Source organism: Bombina bombina, chromosome 2 (genome assembly GCF_027579735.1).
Source record: "Bombina bombina isolate aBomBom1 chromosome 2, aBomBom1.pri, whole genome shotgun sequence".
Lineage (NCBI taxonomy): Eukaryota > Metazoa > Chordata > Amphibia > Anura > Bombinatoridae > Bombina > Bombina bombina.
In genome coordinates this window covers 1,096,119,347-1,096,138,753 of record NC_069500.1, presented here as the reverse complement: position 1 = coordinate 1,096,138,753, position 19,407 = coordinate 1,096,119,347, and the positions used below count along the sequence as shown (strand labels likewise).

Below are 19,407 nucleotides of genomic sequence, written 5' to 3'. Positions count from 1 at the left end.
GTCACTAGCTCATGGACTCTTGCTAATTACATGAAAGAAAACATAATTTATGTAAGAACTTACCTGATAAATTAATTTCTTTCATATTAGCAAGAGTCCATGAGGCCCACCCTTTTTTGTGGTGGTTATGATTTTTTTGTATAAAGCACAATTATTCCAATTCCTTATATTTATGCTTCGCACTTTTTTCTTATCACCCCACTTCTTGGCTATTCGTTAAACTGATTTGTGGGTGTGGTGAGGGGTGTATTTATAGGCATTTTGAGGTTTGGGAAACTTTGCCCCTCCTGGTAGGAATGTATATCCCATACGTCACTAGCTCATGGACTCTTGCTAATATGAAAGAAATGAATTTATCAGGTAAGTTCTTACATAAATTATGTTTTTCTGTAGTCCATGATTCTTTCAAATACTTAGGTATAGCTATATATTTTAATCCAGATAGATGGTACTCTCTTAATATAATCCCAATTCTAAATAAAGTTAAAGACACCTTCAAAAACATTTGACATAATTTACCTCTCTCCAGCGTATAAGATGATTCTCCTTCCTAAAATACTCTATATTCTTCAGAATATCCCTTTCCTCTTAAAGAGCAAGGAGTTAAAGCTGTTTAACTCTCAACTGAGCTCTTTTTTATGGCAAAATAGGAGGCCTAGAATCTCGCTTGTGAAACTCTCTCTCCCAGTAAGATATGGAGGCCTCGATTTACCGGATCTCAGGGCTTATAATTATGCTTTTTTAGCTTGTGTGGTGACCGACTGGTTGTTCCTAAGAGACTATGTTACAGATAACGATCTTGAAAATAACATATCGAATCCTTTTTCCCTTGTTGCCCTCATTCATTCTGATACTCCTTTTATTCCATCTGAAATAAAAAAACTGAGATCCTTATACATTCCAGTTTTAGCATGGAAAAAGATCTGCAACATATTAGTCATAGAATATCACGTATCCAGGTACATCCCATTTTTTGGGAATCCTCAATTTCAAGCAGGTCTTCTCTCCACTCTCTTCGCAAAATGGAAGGCGGAGGGTTTCTCCAAGGTATATCAAATATTAGACATGGGGAAAAGCTGCATCAAGTCATTTGACACTTTTAGAACAGGATGCAATCTCCCACATAGAATTTTTTTTGCTTATCTCCAGGCTAGACATTATGTGTTGAAACTCATAAACGATTACGGCTGGAATTGGTCCCTAGGGACCATTGAGAACTGGCTTGTCCTTGTCAAAAATGGACATATGTCAATCACTCCTTGCTATATGCTACTGACCTCCGATAGAGGTACAATTAACCTTGATAGAATTTGCCTTAAGTGGTCTGCATTGTTGAATCAAGAACTGGATTCCAAATTACCTCATCTCTCAATTCAAGAAGCTAGTCTAGTAACTCTCTCCGCTACTTGGAGGGAGTCTCACTTGAAATTGCTCTACATGTCTTATTTCACTCCAGAAAAGGGATTTAAATGTGGAAATATAAATTTTAGTGCCTCCCCTAAATGTTCCCTCTCACAGGCGAATCTTCTGCACATGATATGGATCTGCCCAAAAATCAGAAACATGTGGCTCAAAGTTCAATTTTGGCTTCGTAAAATGCTGAATGCTCCCTCTATAAGTCTGTCAGCTATGAATATAGTTTTTCTTTGCCATTACTTAGAAATTAAGCAACCTAATATTAAAGGGACACTGTACCCAAAAATTTTCTTTCGTGATTCAGATTGAGCATGACATTTTAATCAACTTTCTAATTTACTCCTATTATCAAATTTTCTTCATTCTCTTGGTATCTTTATTTGAAATGCAAGAATGTAAGTTTAGATGCCGGACCATTTTTGGTGAACAACCTGGGTTGTCCTTGCTGATTGGTGGATAAATTTATCCACCAATAAAAAAAGTGCTGTCCAGAGTACTGAAACCAAAAAAAAGCTTAGATGCCTTCTTTTTCAAATAATGATAGCAAGAGAACGAAGAAAAATTGATAATAGGAGTAAATTAGAAAGTTGCTTAAAATTGCAAGCTCTTTCTGAATTACAAAAGAAAAAAATTGGGTTCAGTGTCCCTTTAAAATTATCAACCTAGTCATATTGGCTGTTAGATATCTTATCTTAAAAAAAAATGGAAAATGCGGACAGTCCCTAGTATTCTGGAAATTAAAAACTGTTTAAAAAAACAATGTATTCTTTAACAACTTGACATTAGTATGGATAAGGAGGAAGGTATTACTAGGTTCTTCCTTGAAATGGTCATTATTTATAAAAGCACTCCCGTCTGCTGAAATTGAATATCTAATATATCATTTCCGAAACTCTGACCTGGCTCTATTAGGATTATGGTAAATAGTTCTTCTTTTTTGTTTTTTCTTCTTTTCTGTTTTGATATTTCTTAGTGTATAGTATAGTATAAAAAAATTCAACAATGTGTAACTGAATTTGTAAAGACATAGAACTACATTTTTTTTGGAATGTGTAACCATATATTGCTTGTCTTTTGCTTTTTTGTACCCCGTTTGGGGTTTAAATTTATTTCTCACATGTCTTACGCATTGTTGCTCACAAAGATTATAAAAAAAAAAAAAAATTGCATGCTCTATCCGAAACTTGAAAGAAAAAATGTGGGTTCAGTGTCCCTTTAAACTGGGGTGTCTTTGCCTCCTCCTGGTGGCCAGGTTCTGATTTCCCAAAAGTAATGAATGAAGCAGTGGACTCTCCTCCCCACTATTGAAATAAAATTATCAGGTAAGCATAATTTATGTTTTTTTAAAGAAGCAGTCTGGTTTCCCCAGCCTCTTTTTTTGCATATAGTTAAGTTCTTATAAGCTTTCATATTAACCTATTCCATAAATTACACAAGTAGAAACAGGCGATTTTAAATTGTATAGCTAGTAGGAAAAAGAAAATATACTTAGGGAGGAGGTAGTGTGCTGGTATATAAACCTAATACTACTGATGTGCAATAATCCAACCACTATAACAGGTGGATCCTCCTAGTAGGAAGGCTTAAAGTAGCAGAACATACTGATATCATTCCTGTCTCTATCCGGTATATTGTTCCCATATAGTAGCAGAACATTACTGATATCATTCCTGTCTCTATCCAGTATATTGTTCCTATATAGTAGCAGAACATTACTGATATCATTCCTGTCTCTTTCCAGTATATTGTTCCTATATAGTGGCAGAACATTACTGATATCATTCCTGTCTCTATCCGGTATGCTGTTACTGATATCATTCTTGTCTCTATCCGGTATGTTGTTCCTATATAGTAGCAGAACATTACTGATATTATTCCTGTCTCTATCCAGTATATTGTTCTTATATAGTAGCAGAACATACTGAAATTATTCCTGTCTCTATCCAGTATATTGTTCCTAGATAGTAGCGGAACGTTACTGATATCATTCCTGTCTCTATCCAGTATATTGTTCCTATATAGTAGCAGAACATTACTGATATCATTCCTGTCTCTATCCAGTATATTGTTCCTAATAGTAGCAGAATGTTACTGACATCATTCCTGTCTCTATCCAGTATTTTGTTCCTATATAATAGCAGAACGTTACTGATATCATTCCTGTCTCTTTCCAGTATATTGTTCCTATATAGTAGCAGAACGTTACTGATATAATTTCCGTCTCTATCCAGTATATTGTTCCTTCCTATATAGTAGCAGACCATTACTGATATCATTCCAGCCTCAATCCAGTATGTTGTTCCTATATAGTATCATACCTGTCTCTATCTGGTATATTGTTCCCATATAGTAGCAGAATGTTACTGATATCATTCCTGTCTCTATTCAGTATATTGTTCCTTTATAGTAACAGAATGTTACTAATATCATTCCTGTCTATATCTGGTATATTGTTCCCATATAGTGGCAGAACATTACTGATATCATTCCTGTCTCTATCCAGTATATTGTTCCTATATAGTAGCAGAACGTTACTGATATCATTCCTCTCTCTATCCAGTATATTGTTCCCATATAGTAGCAGAATCATACTGATATTATTCCTGTGTCTATCCCGGTATATTGTTCCCATATATTAGCAGAATGTTACTGATATCATTCCTGCCTCTATCCAGGTATATTGTTCCTATATAGTAGCAGAATCATACATTATATTATTCCTGTCTCTATACAGTATATTGTTCCTATATAGTAGCAAACTGTTACTGATATCATTCCAGCCTCTATCCGGTATATTGTTCCTATATAGTAGCAGACTGTTACTGATATCATTCCAGCCTCTATCCAGTATATTATTCCTATATAGTAGCAGAACATTACTGATATCATTCCTGTCTCTATCCAGTATATTGTTTCCAAATAGTAGCAGAATGTTACTGATATCATTCCAGCCTCTATACGGTATATTGTTCCTATATAGTAGCAGAACGTTACTGATATCATTCCTGCATCTATTCAGTATATTGTTCCTATATAGTAGCAAACTGTTACTGATATCATTCCAGCCTCTATCCGGTATATTGTTCCTATATAGTAGCAGAACATTACTGATATCATTCCTGTGTCTATCCGGTATATTGTGCCTATATAATAGCAGAGTCATACTGATATCATTCCTGTCTCTATCCAGTATCTTGTTCCCATATAGTAGCAGAATCATACTGATATTATTCCTGTGTCTATCCCGGTATATTGTTCCCATATAGTAGCAGAATGTTACTGATATCATTCCTGTCTCTATCCCAGTATATTGTTCCTATATAGTAGCAGAATCATACATATATTATTCCTGTCTCTATACGGTATATTGTTCCTATATAGTAGCAAACTGTTACTGATATCATTCCAGCCTCTATCCGGTATATTGTTCCTATATAGTAGCAGACTTTTACTGATATCATTCCAGCCTCTATCCAGTATATTATTCCTATATAGTAGCAGAACATTACTGATATCATTCCTGTCTCTATCCAGTATATTGTTTCCAAATAGTAGCAGAATGTTACTGATATCATTCCAGCCTCTATACGGTATATTGTTCCTATATAGTAGCAGAACGTTACTGATATCATTCCTGCATCTATTCAGTATATTGTTCCTATATAGTAGCAAACTGTTACTGATATCATTCCAGCCTCTATCCGGTATATTGTTCCTATATAGTAGCAGAACATTACTGATATCATTCCTGTATCTATCCGGTATATTGTTCCTATATAATAGCAGAATCATACTGATATCATTCCTGTCTCTATCCAGTATCTTGTTCCCATATAGTAGCAGAATCATACTGATATTATTCCTGTGTCTATCCTGGTATATTGTTCCTATATAGTGGTAGAACATTACCGATATCATTCCTGTGTCTCTCCGGTATATTGTTCCTATATAGTAGCAGAATCATACTGATATTATTCCTGTCTCTATCCGGTATATTGTTCCTATATAGTAGCAGAATCATACATATATTATTCCTGTCTCTATCCCGGTATATTGTACCCATATAGTAGCAGAATCATACTGATATCATTCCTGTCTCTATCCCGGTATATTGTTCCTATATAGTAACAGAATTATACTGATATCATTCCTGTCTTTATCCGGTATATTGTTCCTATATAGTAGCAGAATCGTACATATATTATTCCTGTCTCTATACGGTATATTGTTCCTATATAGTAGCAGACTATTACTGATATCATTCCAGCCTCTATCCAGTATATTGTTCCCATATAGTATCAGATCGTTGCTGATATAATTCCTGTCTATATCCGGTATATTGTTCCCATATAGTAGCAGAACGTTACTGATATAATTCCAGCCTCTATCCAGTATATTGTTCCTATATAGTAGAAGAACGTTACCGATATCATTTCTGCCTCTATCCAGTATATTGTTGCCATATAGTAGCAGAACATTACTGATATCATTCCTGTCTCTATCCGGTATATTGTTTCTATATAGTAGCAGAATGTTACTGATATCATTACAGCCTCTATACGGTATATTGTTCTTACATAGTAGCAGAACGCTACTAATATCATTCCTGTCTCTATGCTACTATATATGGGAACAATATACTGGATAATGTTACTGATATAATTCCTGTCTATATCATGTAAAGCATTTCATTTCATTAGTGGTCAGGTCCTACATTCTAAAGCAGTGAAATCATAGAAGGTATTCAGAACAGTACTATTAACCATTTTTTCCTATGCATCTTTTAAAATAGGTATATTGTGTTCGAATGGAAAATATTTTTCACAGAAGTTATGCACAAAAATCCTGTAGCCCTTTAACAATTACCTTTTGCCAAAAAAACAACAACAAAAAAAAGATTAGATTTTCATCTGCATTTTTGTGTCTAGAATAAAGTTTCCAAGAACTAATATAACCCCTTGAATTAAGTGTACATTTATCTGATAAAACATCTCAGGATGTGTAGATCTGAATGTGATGTTTTTACAAGATCCAGTCATCTGTATATGGGCTCGATTTATCAAAGCCCCTACGGCTGCAAGTTCTCACAAGAACCTGCTCGCCGTATTTAACAAGCAGGGGTCATCAGACCGCTGCTTTCCTAACCTCTTCGCCACCTATAAGGTGGCGAAATTCAATCTCCATGGTCTAGTCCGACCGAGGAGATTGCCAGCTCCTGCCCGCGTTTGATTAGCTGTGCGCCGGCAGGGGGCGGGATTGCATGCAAGCGCAAAATAGCACTCATGTGCAATGGTAATTTCCTCCGGGGAAATTCGCCCCGCCAGAGGCGATCCTGAGGTGGACAGGGGCACGTATATGCGGCACTGTTCGCCTCCGCTTTGATAAATCGACCCCTTAGTGCGGTGTCCCTGTTTCTTAGCTGCATTCTGCTGCTTTTCCATAGCAAGATATTAGAAGGAATAGCTGTAAATTAAAAGGGACAGTAAAGCCCTTGTAATTTATAAGATTTTTCTGCATTTTTGCAATAAATTAACCTAGTGAGTGATTTTGACAATGTTTTGAATGCAAAATGTTTGCTGCACACATTTTTCGATTGCCAGACTCCACCTACCACTTGCCTTATATGGAGAAGAGAAGACAGTCCTGGTAGACACAGCTAGCACAATCATTATGTGGCTAATAATCTCTGCTGAAGCCAATTTGGGAAATATATGTTGTTAGGCTTGTGAAATCTGCCACATGCCTTTTCCAGTTATCAGAACTGGAGAACTCTTAATTAAAAGAGTTAAAGGGACATGATACCCAAATGTTGAAGCACATGAAAGTGATGCAACATAGCTGTAAAAAGCGGACTAGAAAATATCACCTGAACATCTCTATGTAAAAAGGAAGATATTTTACCTTAAATGTTCTATGTATTCACACCCCACTGTAAAGAGACTTTAAGCAGCCTGTCAGGATACTTGTCCCAGGACAAACTAGGGAGTGTGCATCTGGCATGTGCAGGCACAGTCATGTTATTTTCCTATTCAGTTTAAGTAAGTTCTATGAAATTGCATGAGATTTCAGTGAGATCTCATGAGATCAAAGCAAAGGCAAAGCATTACCTCAGCACTGCTGATTGGCTATTTTTTTTGTTTTTTTCAACTTGTAGCTTTACAGCAACTGAAGTATAACTGTTTGAACAGCACTTACTGAAGCTGAAGGAATTTTGAGGTAAACTATCTTCCTTTTTTACATAGAGATGCTCAGGTGGTATATTCTGGGACAAAATACATAATAAAATTATATTGCAAAGTTGTTTTACAAAACAACGTTTTAAAGGAGAGTAAAGACTTTGCTAATTTAAGAGATGTAGAATAACATCTATTTCCCTCTGGAATCAGACACTGCAGTGTGTTACACAAACATGCTAAGCTCAGACTCCGTTGCTGAATGCCTTACAACCTAAAGGACCATAAAATACAGTAGAACGGTATAATAAATGCATGATAATAATACAATGCAATAGCACTTACTCTGAAGTTTAAATAAGCAGTCGATTTATTTATTTTTTCTTTTAAAAAATTTTTTTCTTTTAAAAATGTACTTCTGTTTGCTGGCCCTTACTATCATGTGACAGCCATCAGCCAATCAAACTTATTTAAGTATACACTGTGAGCTTTTGCATATGCTCAGTAGAAGCTGGTGGCTCCGAAAGTGTGCATATAAAAAGACTGCGCAATTTGATAATGGATGTAAATTGTAAAGCTTTTTAAAACTGCCTGCTCTATCTGAATGATGAAACTTTCATTTTTACTTTAGCGTCCCTTTTAAATATTGACAGAATAAAGCAAAGCAGCAAAGTATGACTTTTCATCATTCTTTTATTATTCTGGTGAAAGTTGAAAACTCGCTTAAATAAAACACCTCTGTAGAGGTGAATGTCTTTTCTTTGCTAAGCTTAATAGTCCATGACTTTGTTGGCTAAGAAATCAAAACATTTTATTACAGTAAAAAAAAAAAATGTTAGCAAGGCATGATTAAGAGCCAATATATTAACATGGTGTAATTTAAGCAATTTAATTTTGTAGGGAAATCAGAGTGCTTTGCCTGTTACACTTCTTGAATATCCTGTCCCCAGAAACCGCATAAAAAGTACATTTTCACTGGTCATATATAAAACTATGTACATCTGGAAATCCTGCAAATAGATTTCAACACTGTGTCTCTTGCCAAAATCTCTTAAGTTCATTAAAAAAACATAACTTGGGTGGCATTTAAGAAAAATTGTGGCATTCTCTGGAGAGGATATTGTTTTATTTTGATATATTTGATTAGGGCAAAGTGTTGTGAAGTTCATTTCTGTATGCTGATAAACCTGGGGGCTTGGCAGACATATGTTTAGGGTCTTTTACTATCTTGGCATGGAACATGTAGGCAGATATACTGTACCTTAAGCAATAATGTGCAGGTAAAATTAAAGTTTTTCAAGTGTAGTCATTTTGTGTCTAAACGTGTGCATGTACTATTCTAAAAACAATACTATTGTGAAACATTTTAACCATTTTTTTAATCTAAATACCATCACCACATTATTAGTAACATTCTCAACACAATGCAGCATATCCTATATAATAAAAGGCCAAGTGTGTTTGTCCGAAGCTGTCATGCGCAGTAGACAGCACAGCACGAGGACAAACACACCTGGCCTTTGAGAGTCCCTAAGTCTCTGCTCTGCAGTGCGAGCAGAAGTGTGCGTGACCGAGCGTGGCCGGGGGCATGGCCAAGCGTGAAGGGGCGGGGCCAGGCGGCCCGTGAAAGGCTGTGCAGTGAGAGCTCAAAACAGCTCAAAAGAGGGGAGAGGGGGGGGGGTAGGGAAAAGATAAGAAAGGTGAGAGAGAGAGAGATCAAGAGGGGAGATAAAGGGAGCAAAAGAGAGGGGGAGAGACAGCAAAAGAGAGGGGGAGGGAGAGCAAAAGAAAGGGGACAGAGAGATCAAAAGAGAGGGGGGGAAGAGAAAGAGAGGGGGAGGGGGAGAGAGAGGGGAGGAGAAGGGGAGGGGGGGGGAGAGAGAGGGGGGGGGAGAGAGAGGGGGGGGGAGAGAGAGGGGAGGAGAGAGAGAGAGGAGGGGGGGGAGAGAGAGAGGGGGAGAGAAAGAGAGGGGGGAGGGAGAGAGAGAGGGGGAGGGAGAGAGAGAGGGGGAGGGAGAGAGAGAGGGGGAGGGAGAGAGAGAGGGGGAGGGAGAGTGAGAGAGAGAGGGGAGGGGGAGTGAGAGTGAGAGAGAGAGGGGAGGGGGAGGGGGAGTGAGTGAGAGAGGGGAGGGGGAGGGGGAGTGAGTGAGAGAGGGGAGGGGGAGTGAGAGAGGGGAGGGGGAGTGAGAGAGAGAGGGGAGAAAGGGAGAAAGAGAGAGGGGGAGAGAGAGAGAGAGGGGGAGAGAGAGAGAGAGGGGGGGAGAGAGAGAGAGGGGGAGAGAGAGAGAGGGGGGAGAGAGAGAGAGGGGGAGAGAGAGTGGGGGAGAGAGAGATAGAGGGGAGAGAGTGCGCAAAAGAGGGTGGGAGAGAGTGCGCAAAAGAGGGTGGGATAGAGAGAGCGCAAAAGAGGGGGGGAGAGAGAGCGCAAAAGAGGGGGGGAGAGAGCGCAAAAGAGGGGGGAGAGAGTGCGCAAAAGAGGGTGGGAGAGAGAGAGCGCAAAAGAGGGTGGGAGAGAGAGTGCGCAAAAGAGGGTGGGATAGAGAGAGCGCAAAAGAGGGGGGGAGAGAGAGCGCAAAAGAGAGGGGGAGAGAGAGCGCAAAAGAGAGGGGAGAGAGAGAGCGCAAAAGAGAGGGGAGAGAGAGAGCGCAAAAGAGAGGGAAGAGAGAGCGCAAAAGAGAGGGAAGAGAGAGCGCAAAAGAGAGGGGGAGAGAGAGCGCAAAAGAGAGGGGGGAGAGAGAGCAAAAGAGAGGGGCAGGGAGAGAGCGCAAGGGTTGGGACTGCTGTACCCTGCAAAAAATGGCCCGTGTGAACGGGCTTTAGGACTAGTAACTGTTATAAACCAATTGTCATTTAAGGGGCATTAATTGGACATGAAAATCTAAAAATGTTTCTATCATGATTCAGATAGGGAACACAATTTTAAACAACTTTCCAATTTACTTCTATTGTCTATTCTCTTAGTATCCTTAAAGGGACAGTAAACTTAAAAAATGTTATACAATTTTGCACATAGTGCATATAACATTATCTTTGCGACAGCTTTTAAAATCAAAGGATTTTAGAGATTTTAGTTGTCAAAGTTGCACTTGCCTGTTCTCCTATCCATGATCTTCTGATTAGGTCTTCTTTTTCAAAAGTGCTCGCGCTCTGGTTCCAATCATAGCACGCCGCAAAGCGCTTTTGAAAAAAGACCTAATCAGAAAATCATGGTGAGGAGAAACAGGTAAGTGCAGCTAAAATCTCTAAAATCCTTTGATTTTGAAGACTGTTGCTAAGATAGTGTGCAGAATTATATGACATAAATTTTTAAGTTTACTGTCCCTTTAATTGAAGAAGCAGCAATGCACTACTTGGAACTAGCTGAATGCATTGGGTGAGACAATAACATGAGGCATATATATGCAGCCACCAATCAGCAACTCCTGAGTCTACCCAGGTATCACTTTCAACACAATATCAAGAGAACAAAACAAATGAGATTATAGAAGTAAATTAGAAAGTTGTTTCATTAAAATGAAATGCTCCATCTAAATCAAACGGGTTTTATGTCCCTTTTTAAGCTAAAAAAAAAAATCCAACATACTAGTACTTGTTCCCTGTTTGTTGTCAAAGGGACATGAAACCAAAATATTTGTTTTGTGATTCAAACAGAGCATACAATTTTAAAAAAAGTTTCCAATTTACTTCTGTTATCAAATTTGCTTCTGTCTCATGGTACTTTTTTGAAGAGATACCTAGGTAGGTATTGTGCACATTTCTGGAGCACTGCATAGCAGGAAAAAGTGCTGCCATCTAGTGGTTTTGCAAATATTTAATATCATTACTTAACTGCTGCCATAGAGAGCAGCAGATGTGCACGCTCCTGAGCTTTCCTGCTTTTCAACAAGGGATACCAAGAGAATGAAGAAAATTTGATAATAGAAGTAAATTGGAAAGTTTTTTTTTTAAATGGCAGTCTTTATCTCAATCTTGAAATAAAAATGTGGGCGTCATGTCCCTTAAAGCAATCTGTTGTTTTTCTTGAAAATGTTTTAATATTTAGATATTATAAAATGTGCTCACTGATCATAGTATTCTTTGATGAAGAGCATACCTAGGTAGGAAGCATGTACTTGTCTAAAACTCTACATGGCAGGAAACACTGATGCCATATACTACACATGCACACTCCCTATCTGGTAGGATACATAGAGAACAAAATACATTTGACAAAAGACGTAAACTGTAATGTTTTTTAATTTTATGTTCTATCTGAATCATGAGAGAATTTTGGGTGTTTCATGTCCCTTTAAAAAATAAATAAAAAATCTATAGAAAAGTAGTTCTAGTAATTTTATTAAACAAAGCAGAGAACTAGGAACATAAAGTTTTAGTAAGATGCCCACTGAATTGAACGCAGTTGATGTACTTCCTTGTTTGCTACTCTACATCATCATATAACACTATAGTAACTCCGGATCCTGCAGTAGAAAACTGTAAGGTTTAATTGTGGGGACCACTCGCCTTTCATGTAATGCAGTGATTTCTAATTATTCAGTAAGCCTCCTGAGCTTTTATTTCCTTTCTTAATGCAAAATCAATGTTTTTAAATAAAACAAATCAATAAGAAAGCGATGTACACAAATACTTTACCATGCTTATGAAAAGGGACAAATAAATGTTTGTTTCTGCATGAACAGAGAGATTTAAATAAATGCTATAAAACTAAGTGCAAGTTTGTGCCAGCAGATTGTTTACTGGCTGATAAGAACTTCTGTAGCTGTGGTGTTGGACAGTGCAGCCCTACATGTATAAAACAGGAAGAACTTTATATAAAGCACAGGAGAATCCACTAAATACTGTAAATTGTTTTAAAACGCACTCTTTTAGATACACTCGAGCAGAAAAGATGATAACATTCCCTAAACACGTCTTTTATTTGTGTCTTTTTCAGGCGCCCTGAGATCACCATTGTTGCTGCAGAGCCAATTGGTCCAGGATCGTGGTTCCACGGTGGTCCTCCTGGAGGGTTCCCTCCTCCACCTCCCCCACAGTGGAGGCCAAGTGAAACCCACCCAGCTGAGGTTAGCTGCCAACATATACCAAAGTAAACATGTTAACGGTTCTCACCTTCATGTTTTACTTATTTATGTTTCCCCACATGCTTTATTTCCAAGTGTTTAAAGGAAAGAGTGTCATTTGATCTAGAAATGAAAGAAACGTCACGGTGTAGAATAGCAATAAAAGATCACAGCCATGCTATGTTAGAATGTCCACAGCTCACTAAAAGAAGAGAGCACGTCTTGCCTGGGGCACATATGAATTCCACTTTTAAAACAATATGAGAAACATTTAGCTATAAATACATCTTAACTCAAGTACAAACTAAAAGCACAGCATCAGTGAAAATAATACATATATGAAAGAGTAAGTGAAATACATTGTGTACAACAAAAGTCCCTTCCTTAGACTTTAGCGTTTTGCAATCTAACCTTTTTTTTAAAGTTAAGCATTTAATTTTCAGTATTTAAATATCAGTCCAGCACCCAGAGTAAAGGAATGGGGTAGCTGTCAACCAATAAAATAATACTTTCTCATGCTATAGGTAGCAGGTATTTGCATATTATTACAGTTAAGCACTTAATTATTTAAATCTACAGTGCATCATAACAAGTGTTAATTCTTAATAAACGTCCTAAATATTTATTCCAAAGCATAGTTTTAAAGTGATAGTAAACTTCCACCTTTGTCAAAACAGATCTGGAATGTGAGTGATATTTTAGATGTAGTTTAATTAATCAGTTGTAATGAAGACGCACTAAAACTTGTGTAACTATTTAATGTAGTGCTGAAATTCAACTATCTAACAAACATAGGTTTTCAGCAGAGCGCACACACATTACCCTGATCAATCCTCTTCCGGCACAATGGAGAGTGGGATGCTGTCAGCTGCTGAGTGAAAAGCTGCCTCCAATGGTGTCACTGTCAAAAACACCACAAAGTAACACATATCCAAAATTTTAAAAAGTGTATTCATTTGCATTGGTAATGCATTAATATATGAAGCAGGAAATTAAAGTGATTGTCTTTGAAGGAATGAAACACTGTATCTTTAACTTGAAATAAACTTAAAGGGACATAATACTCATATGTTAAATCACTTGAAACTGATGCAGTATAACTGTAAAAAACTGACAGGAAAATATTACCTGAGCATCTTTATGTATAAAAAGAAGATATTTTACCTCACAACTTCCTCAGCTCAGCAGAGTAAGTTCTATGTAAAAAGTTATACTCAACTGCTTCTCAGTTGCAGGTAAAAAAAAAAATATATATGAAGAAATGAACAGCAGCCAATCGGCATCAGCAGTGCTGAGGTCTTGAACTCTTTTACTGTGATCTCATGAGATTTGACTTAACTCTCATGAGATTTCATTGTAAACTTCCTTACACTGAATAGGGAAATAAGATGAGTGTGCACGTAAGCTCACTCCTTCCGCTGTCCCGGGACAGACATACTGATTTGTTGCTTAGAAGTCCTTTACAATGGGATGTGGCTACTGAGTAATTTTTTAGGTAAAATATCTTTCTTTTTTACATAGAGATGTTCAGGTGATATTTTCTAGTCGGCTTTTTACAGCTATGCTGCATCACTTTCAAGTGTTTAAACATTTGGGTATTATGGCCCTTTAAGGGGAGGAGTCCACAGTGCTGTCTGCATGGGAGCCTGGTCTCCATTCCTTGCTTTTGTATTACCAGTAATAACTTACTTGCAATATTTTTTGCTACAGTTTGCTTTTTAAAGTTTTCAATAAAGATGGACTTTTAACTTTTTTACTTACACAAACTGCTTGGAGTGTTGCCTGCGACATTTTGGATATCTAAATTTCAACTACCCTGCGCTCTTACGCCCACTTAAAAATTAATATGTTTTTGAGCTAACAGTTTCTAATATTCTCCAGTCTGCGTTCTAGCTACAACAAAAGTGCCATATGGTTAGAGCGCTGATAGGAGAAACGTTCAAACTTGGCTCAACAAAAATATGACTTTTCGAGTGGGTGGTCGGCGCACAAGGAATTTGAATTTCAGGGCTGCATTAAAAAGTAAGTTACAGCAAATCTTCATTACTACTGATGAATTAAGCTCCACTAATATTCCAGATCGGTTTATACAAAGGGGAAGTTTACTACCACTTTAACAGATGGATCACTGATTTTAGTAATAGGTCATTACATCCAGTATGAGATCTATATGATTATCATCAGAAAATAAACCATTCAATTATGCTAGTTCAGTCAGCTACTTATTATTATAATGCAGTTTGTTCCCATGTGAGACATCACAAAAGTGTTGCATACATGCGTTTCACAGCAAATGCATGCTTCCTTGTGCACTGTTGGTAATTAATTATCAATATAATTAAAGTATAGATACAAAGTGACATAAAACTTAACTTCAGTGTTTTACTTGCATCTTGTACAATAGTCCAATTGTATTTCCTAAAATAAGGGACTTACATCTTCGCCAATCAGTGCGTTGTGGTTCACTCCTTTTTCTATGCTAAACCATCCATGTAGCAACAGACTTTTGCTGGCTGTATTATGTTGTTCCGCCCATTCAGAAAGAGGCAGGTAACTTTTTTTCAATGTTGAAAGTTATTATGCATAATTGACTGGTCACAGATTTGTATGATATATCTTGTTTTGGTTTATATAACAAGAGAATATATAAGAAATCCTATACTTGAATTACATCATTGACAGTCATCTCATATTTGTATGATATTGATGTTCTAGCCTCTACTATTACTGCTAAGTAGCTAAAACATACAGTTTTCCCAGTATGAGCCACGCACTGATGCATGCACCAATCGTATGCAAAAAAACATTAAAGGACGGATCATACCATTCATTCCTTATTGGTCATTTGAGTTTGATTATTCCAGATGTATAAGATCTTGCTGTGGTTCAGATTACACAACAAAATAATGTATTAGAATACTGATAGGTGCATTTACATAAAGCAATGTTCTCACTATGAATTTGACAATTAGGCCATCCAGCTGTCTGATGTATGCTGTAATGCTGGCATCTGTATTTGATACATTTAATTCAAATGGTTATCACAAAAATGGGGACAAAATCTATTTGAATTAATATCAAATTACACAAGTCAAGAAGGGAGAGGAGCAAGCAACTAAGTTTTTCTTCTATCCTTCTTGAAAAACATCACTGAAAGTATAAATGATTCTGTCAAAATTGAGCAGAAAATGATCAGAATCTGCCATAAGAAACTATTTACACATCCAATAAATAATATCAAGATGAAAATACCCAGTGAGTGAACTATGTCTTCCTTTATTCCCAAATACACTCAAACTCTAAAATTAGGTCTGTTCAAACCATTCAGTGATATGCTGTTTAGTTGGCTATTCATGTTACCTCGACAAATCTGTCCAGGCTTCGACATTTCAGTTAAGAGTTTCATGTGGTTTCCAGGGTAACAGAATGTTGTAGGGTGCTAATATATTATTTTTACCTCTTTTACAGCCACCATCTTATGAGCAGGTGATTAAAGAAATCAATCAAGTGCAAGTTACCACAACAAGTAGTAATGCAGAACCCAGACGTACTACAACATGTGCAACACAAACTGACTTTCCAGAGGAAGAAGATCGAAATCTGCCAGGCAATATTATAATCAATCAGCTGGTCTCTTGTGAGCAAGAAGCAGCGTCAGGTAGCCACTTTCTGCATTACGTTTAATGACGTCATTTAGTGCAATATGACAATGGTGAGACAAGCCCTTACATTATTTATCATCTTTTGTCCATTAATCTACAGAAAGTTATGCAACGCTTAAGGGGGAAAAAAACTCACACAACATAGTTTCAGCCATTACTTAATTCCTTGATTTCCAGATACTGCTGGCTGGCAACACTAACTTATTCCGAGTGTCCGAGGCAACAAACAGTCCCTCCATAATTTCAAAACAACAAGTCCTGAGCTGTTGAGGGATACATCTTTATAATGCTATAGCAGGCTGTACAGAGGCTTACAAATCCCAGCACTAGGGCCAAGCTAAAACTCCTTGAATAGAACTTTAAAACGTTCTTTTTTTAAAGGGACATGAAACATAAAAATTTTCTTTTTGTGATTCAGACAGATCATACAATTTAAAAAACAATATTCTATCAGATTTGCTTCATTCTCATGGTATTGTTTGTTGAAGAGATACCTAGGTAGGCGCCTGGAGCACTACATGGTAGGCAATAGTGCTGCCATCTAGTGCTCTTGCAGATGGATAGCATTCTTGCAAAACTGTTGCCATATATTGTGCTCCAGACATGTGCTCACTCCTGAGCTTATATCCCTGGTTTTCAACAAAAGATACCAAGAGAATGAAGAAAACTTGATAGAAAAAGTTTTTTTAGAAAGTTGTTAAAGTGTTTGCTCTCTCTGAATCGGGAAAGAAAAATGTTGTTTCATGTCCCTTTTTAAACCTTCAGCATTCCTGTTTTTGAAGGTATAAGAATGTTTTATGCATATATTCCCAAGCTTGCTGTAGCGATCTGTGTTCTAAGACATTTATAACTACAGTTTAATGGCCCTTTAAGCGACGCATAGTAAATGTTATTCCATCCTGATCAGGCTAAATCATTATAAATGTTTTAATTTCCGTTTAAGTTGACTGAGAAGAAGAATACCTTACGTAGGACTTCTTCTCCTAAAGCTTAAAGTCTTTGACCAGGACCTGCAAATCCTCCCTCTTCAGGACGCACATGGATCACTCCTCTTAAAGGGACAGTAAACACCTTGTAATTACAAGACATTTCTGTTATGTTGCTATAGAATCGCATATCAGCCAAGTCTTAAAGGGACACTGAACCCAAATGTTTTATTTCATGATTCAGATAGAGCATGAAATTTTAAGCAACTTTTAATTTACTCCTATTATCAATTTTTCTTTGTTCTCTTGCTATCTTTATTTTAAAAGCAGGAATGTAAATCTTAGCAGCCAGCCCATTTTAGGTTCAGCACCATGGATAGCGCTTGCTTATTGTAGGCTTACATTTACCCACCAATAAGCAAGCATAACCCAGGTTCTCAACCAAAAATAGGCCGGCTCCTCTGCATCACATTTCTGCATTTAAATAAAGATACCAAAAGAATGAAGAAAAATTGATAATAGAAGTAAATTAAAAAGTTGCTTAAAATTGCATGCTCTTATCTGAATCACGAATGAAAAAATTTGGGTTTAGTGTCCCTTTAATGTTTTTTTAAAAAAAAATAACATCCTTTTATACACCAGTTCGTTTTTAATAGTCAAACTCTACCTACCATGTACCTTATTTGGAGGAGCCAATCTGGACTTTAGCCCACATACGAGGTTAGCCAATTTTAGTATAAAATGCATTTTCTTGCAGTTGTTATCTGATAAAAACCAATTAGGGACATATTTGTAGTAGGGTTAGCCTTGAGAAGTCAGCAGGGTGCATTTCAAGTTTTAAGAATTAGAAATTGCTCACTTTTGAGGGCTAAATTACTTAAGTTGTTTCATTACACATAACTTCCTCTTTCACTGATGTATGGTTCTCCTAACCTTCCTAGGTAAAACTATCACTCGACAGGTGCCATAGATAAACACACAAACTACAGTAGGTGCCTCGTGATGTAGAAGTAATATTTACCATAAGAAAATATGAGTAAAAGATGGATAGTGTTGCAGCCTCGGTTAGTTTCTAACATATGCTGGATAATCAGGCTGACCACTCCCAGTGGTTCAGCTGACTGATCTCCCGATATCTGTGACACCTGTTTATAAGTTAGTTACACTCCTGGTTGTAAGTTTTCATTTGGGGGAATAGCTGGTTTTAAACAGAAAAGTTAGGAGACTGTTTAATTATAGTAAATTACCTGAGATGCAGATGAGGGCTTCCCCAGTCTTTCCTTTACTGCACAAATATAGGCTTGACAGATGTCTTACAAAAAATACTGGACAACCAGCAGGCGATCAGAAGAAAAAAGTTATAATCTGATCTAATTGTCTACAGACCTTGTTATATGCTCATATAAGACTTCTGATCAGACCTGTAGCTTATTATTTATAAGCCAAAAACTGGTCTCAGATCAGACTGCATTAGTTAAAGGGACATGAAACCCAATTTTTCTCTTTCATAATTCAGATACAACATACAATTTTAAACAACTCTTCAATGTACTTCTGATATCTAATTTCCTTCATTATCTTGATATCTGTAGCTGCTGATTGGTGGCTACACATAGATGCCTCGTGTGATTGACTCATCCTTATGCATTGCTATTTCTTCAACAAAGGATATCTAAAGAATGTAGCAAATTATATAATAAAAGTAAATTGGAATGCTGTTTAAAATTTTGTTCTCAACTCAATTATGAAAGAAAAATTTTGGGTTTCATGTCCCTTTAAGTGTCCAGTATATTTACAAATTAAAGGGATATGAAAAACAACCTTTTTCTTTCAGGTTTCCAATAGAGCATACAATTTAAAACAACTTTCCAATTTACTTCTATTATCTGATTTTGCTTTGTACTCTTGCTATCCTTTGTTGAAAAGCATACATAGGTAGGCTTAGGATCAGCAATGCACCACTTGGAGCTAGCTGCTGATTGGTGGCTGCACATATATATCTATTGTTATTGGTTCACCCATTGTGCTTATTTAGCTTCCTGTAGTGCAATGCTGCTGCTTCAACAAATGATACCAAAGGAATTAAGCAAATTTTCTGTGTGAAGTGAATTAGAAAGTTGTTGAAAAAAAATTGGGTTTCATACCCCTTTAACGATCCGGTGAAATTCTG

At 37.0% G+C, this 19,407-nt stretch overlaps 1 protein-coding gene across 1 annotated transcript in view; it reads left to right on the top strand.

Annotated features, from left to right (window-relative positions):
• Positions 1-19,407, top strand: part of LOC128650066 (SH3 domain-containing protein 19) — a 169,502-nt gene that overhangs the window by 114,496 nt on the left and 35,599 nt on the right. Inside the window, exons 5-6 of the mRNA XM_053703736.1 lie at positions 12,523-12,652; positions 16,118-16,307. Coding sequence (XP_053559711.1) covers positions 12,523-12,652; positions 16,118-16,307 — 320 coding nt within the window. The remainder of the gene's footprint in view (positions 1-12,522; positions 12,653-16,117; positions 16,308-19,407) is intronic.